We start from the raw sequence: 2,256 nt of genomic DNA on the forward strand, positions 1-2,256 counted from the left end.
CCCTTCTCTCTCTCTCTTCTCCTCTCTCTCTCTCTCTCCTCTCTCTCTTCTCATCCTCCCTCTCTCTCTCTCATCTCTCTCTCTCTCTCTCTCTCTCCCTCCTCTCCCTCTCCCTCTCCCTCTCCCTCTCTCCCTCTCCCTCTCTCTCTCTCTCTCTCTCTCTCTCTCCTCTCTCTCTCTCTCTCTCTCTCTCTCTCTCTCTCTCTCTCTCTCTCTCTCTCTCTCTCTCTCTCTCTCTCTCTCTCCACCCCTCTCTCCCTCCTTCCCTCCCCCCTCCCCCATTCACACTCGTTCTTTCTCTCTATTTCTCCTTTCTTTCTCCTCTCTCTCACTCAATTTGTGTCTATCCCTTCTCCCTTCTCTCTTCTCCTTTGAAGGAGTGGCCAAAACACATCCCTATTATTGCAGGGTGTGTGATGGGGAGATAGACCTTGTGGCAAAAGTGGAGCGCTGTCGCCAGGCGATACTGGAGGGCATTCGGGTGGAATTTGCACACCCCCTTCTTCCTCCCATGCCAGGAGCGGGTGGGCACAAGGTCGGCCCCCCACCCCCCTACCCCATGGCTCACCCCCCAGGCCGTGGCAGAGGCAGAGGAGGACCAGTGAGGAATAGTGTACAAGGTGAGGCACTGGAAGAAGACATGAGATGGAAGAGGAAACCAGAATTGGGTCCTGTTCTCTTAGTTTTGTTTTTATTTGATATCATTATAGTGATGATGGTGGTGTTCTTGTTGATGTTATTGCTGTTGTTATTATTGTTATTCTTATAACTTTTATTTTATTGTTATTATTATTATTATTGTTATTGTTATAAATATGATTATTGTCATTATTATAATTATTATTTTTATTATTATTATTATTATTATTGTTATTATTGTTATTATTATTATTATTATTATTGTTATTATTATCATTATTATTATTATTATCATTATCATTATTATCATTATTATTATTATAATTATCATCATCATTATTATCATTAGTATTAGCATTAGCATCATCATCATCATCATAATTACTATTATTACTATTAATATAATTTTCACATAAATAATATAAATAAAAAAAAAAAAAAAATAATAATAATAATAATAATAATGATAATAATAATGATAATGATAATGATAATAATGATAATAATAATTATAATAATAATAATAACAATAATAATAATAATAATAATAATAATAATAATAATAATAACAACAATAACATAAAAGTTATAAGAATAACAATAATAACAACAGCAATAACATCAACAAGAACACCACCACCATCATCACTATAATGATATCAAATAAAAACAAAACTAAGAGATCAGGACCCAATTCTGGATCCCTCTGATATCAGTAGTAGAAATCATTATATTTATGATAATAATAATACTCTTTATTGTTGTTATTATTGTTGTTATTATTATCATCATCATCATCATCATCATCATCATCATCATCATCATCATCATCATCATCATCATCATCATCATCATCATCATCATCATTATCTTGATTGTTGTATTATTATTATTTTTGTTAATATTATTGTTGTTGTTATTGATGTTCATCATCTGTCATTATCATTGTTATTGTTATGAATGAAATTGAACAAAAGAACTTAGAATTAATCTGTTAGGCATCCCGAACAGGTGGTGGCGTAGGTAGAATGTTCTCCCGTGGAGGACAACTACAAGTCGCCGGTGTTGTTGTAGGATCTTGGGGACCAAACTATGGCTCCAGCGGTAATGACTACAGACCAAGGGGAACAAGATACCCGGTAAGGCAGCAGATTTTATCTTTGTACTCTAAGTTACTCTAGTGCAGTTTGAGAAGATGGTGGAGCTTGTTCACTACAGCACTTGGGTTTTTTGTATCGATGAAGTGACATTGTTTTTTCATGAAGATAAAACTGAATGTTTTAAGGATATTCAGTTCCTTTATTTGAAAAGGTGAAACTTCACTTTGTTTCTGTTTATAGTAGTTTCTGATCTTTCTAAATCATTGTGAGTACAAATATGTCTAATTTTATATTATATATTCTATAAATATATATATTATATATTTATATATATTATGTATTATATATTATATATATTGTATATTATATATATATGTATATAAATGTATATTATATATGTACATATATATGTCTAATATATATATATGTATATATTATATATATGTATGTATATATATGTATATATATGTATATGTGTATATATGCATATATACATATATATACATGAATATATGTA

At 32.0% G+C, this 2,256-nt stretch overlaps 1 protein-coding gene across 1 annotated transcript in view; it reads left to right on the top strand.

Annotated features, from left to right (window-relative positions):
* Positions 1-408: 408 nt before the first annotated feature.
* LOC125024860 (constitutive coactivator of PPAR-gamma-like protein 1 homolog) overlaps positions 409-2,256 on the top strand; it is a gene marked incomplete at its 5' end in the record, with an annotated part of 4,378 nt that continues 2,530 nt past the window's right edge. The window contains 2 exons of the mRNA XM_047612633.1: positions 409-620; positions 1,651-1,778. Of these exons, the coding sequence (XP_047468589.1) occupies positions 409-620; positions 1,651-1,778 (340 nt within the window). The remainder of the gene's footprint in view (positions 621-1,650; positions 1,779-2,256) is intronic.

The sequence above is a fragment of the Penaeus chinensis genome, unplaced genomic scaffold, assembly GCF_019202785.1.
Source record: "Penaeus chinensis breed Huanghai No. 1 unplaced genomic scaffold, ASM1920278v2 CTG_765, whole genome shotgun sequence".
NCBI lineage: Eukaryota > Metazoa > Arthropoda > Malacostraca > Decapoda > Penaeidae > Penaeus > Penaeus chinensis.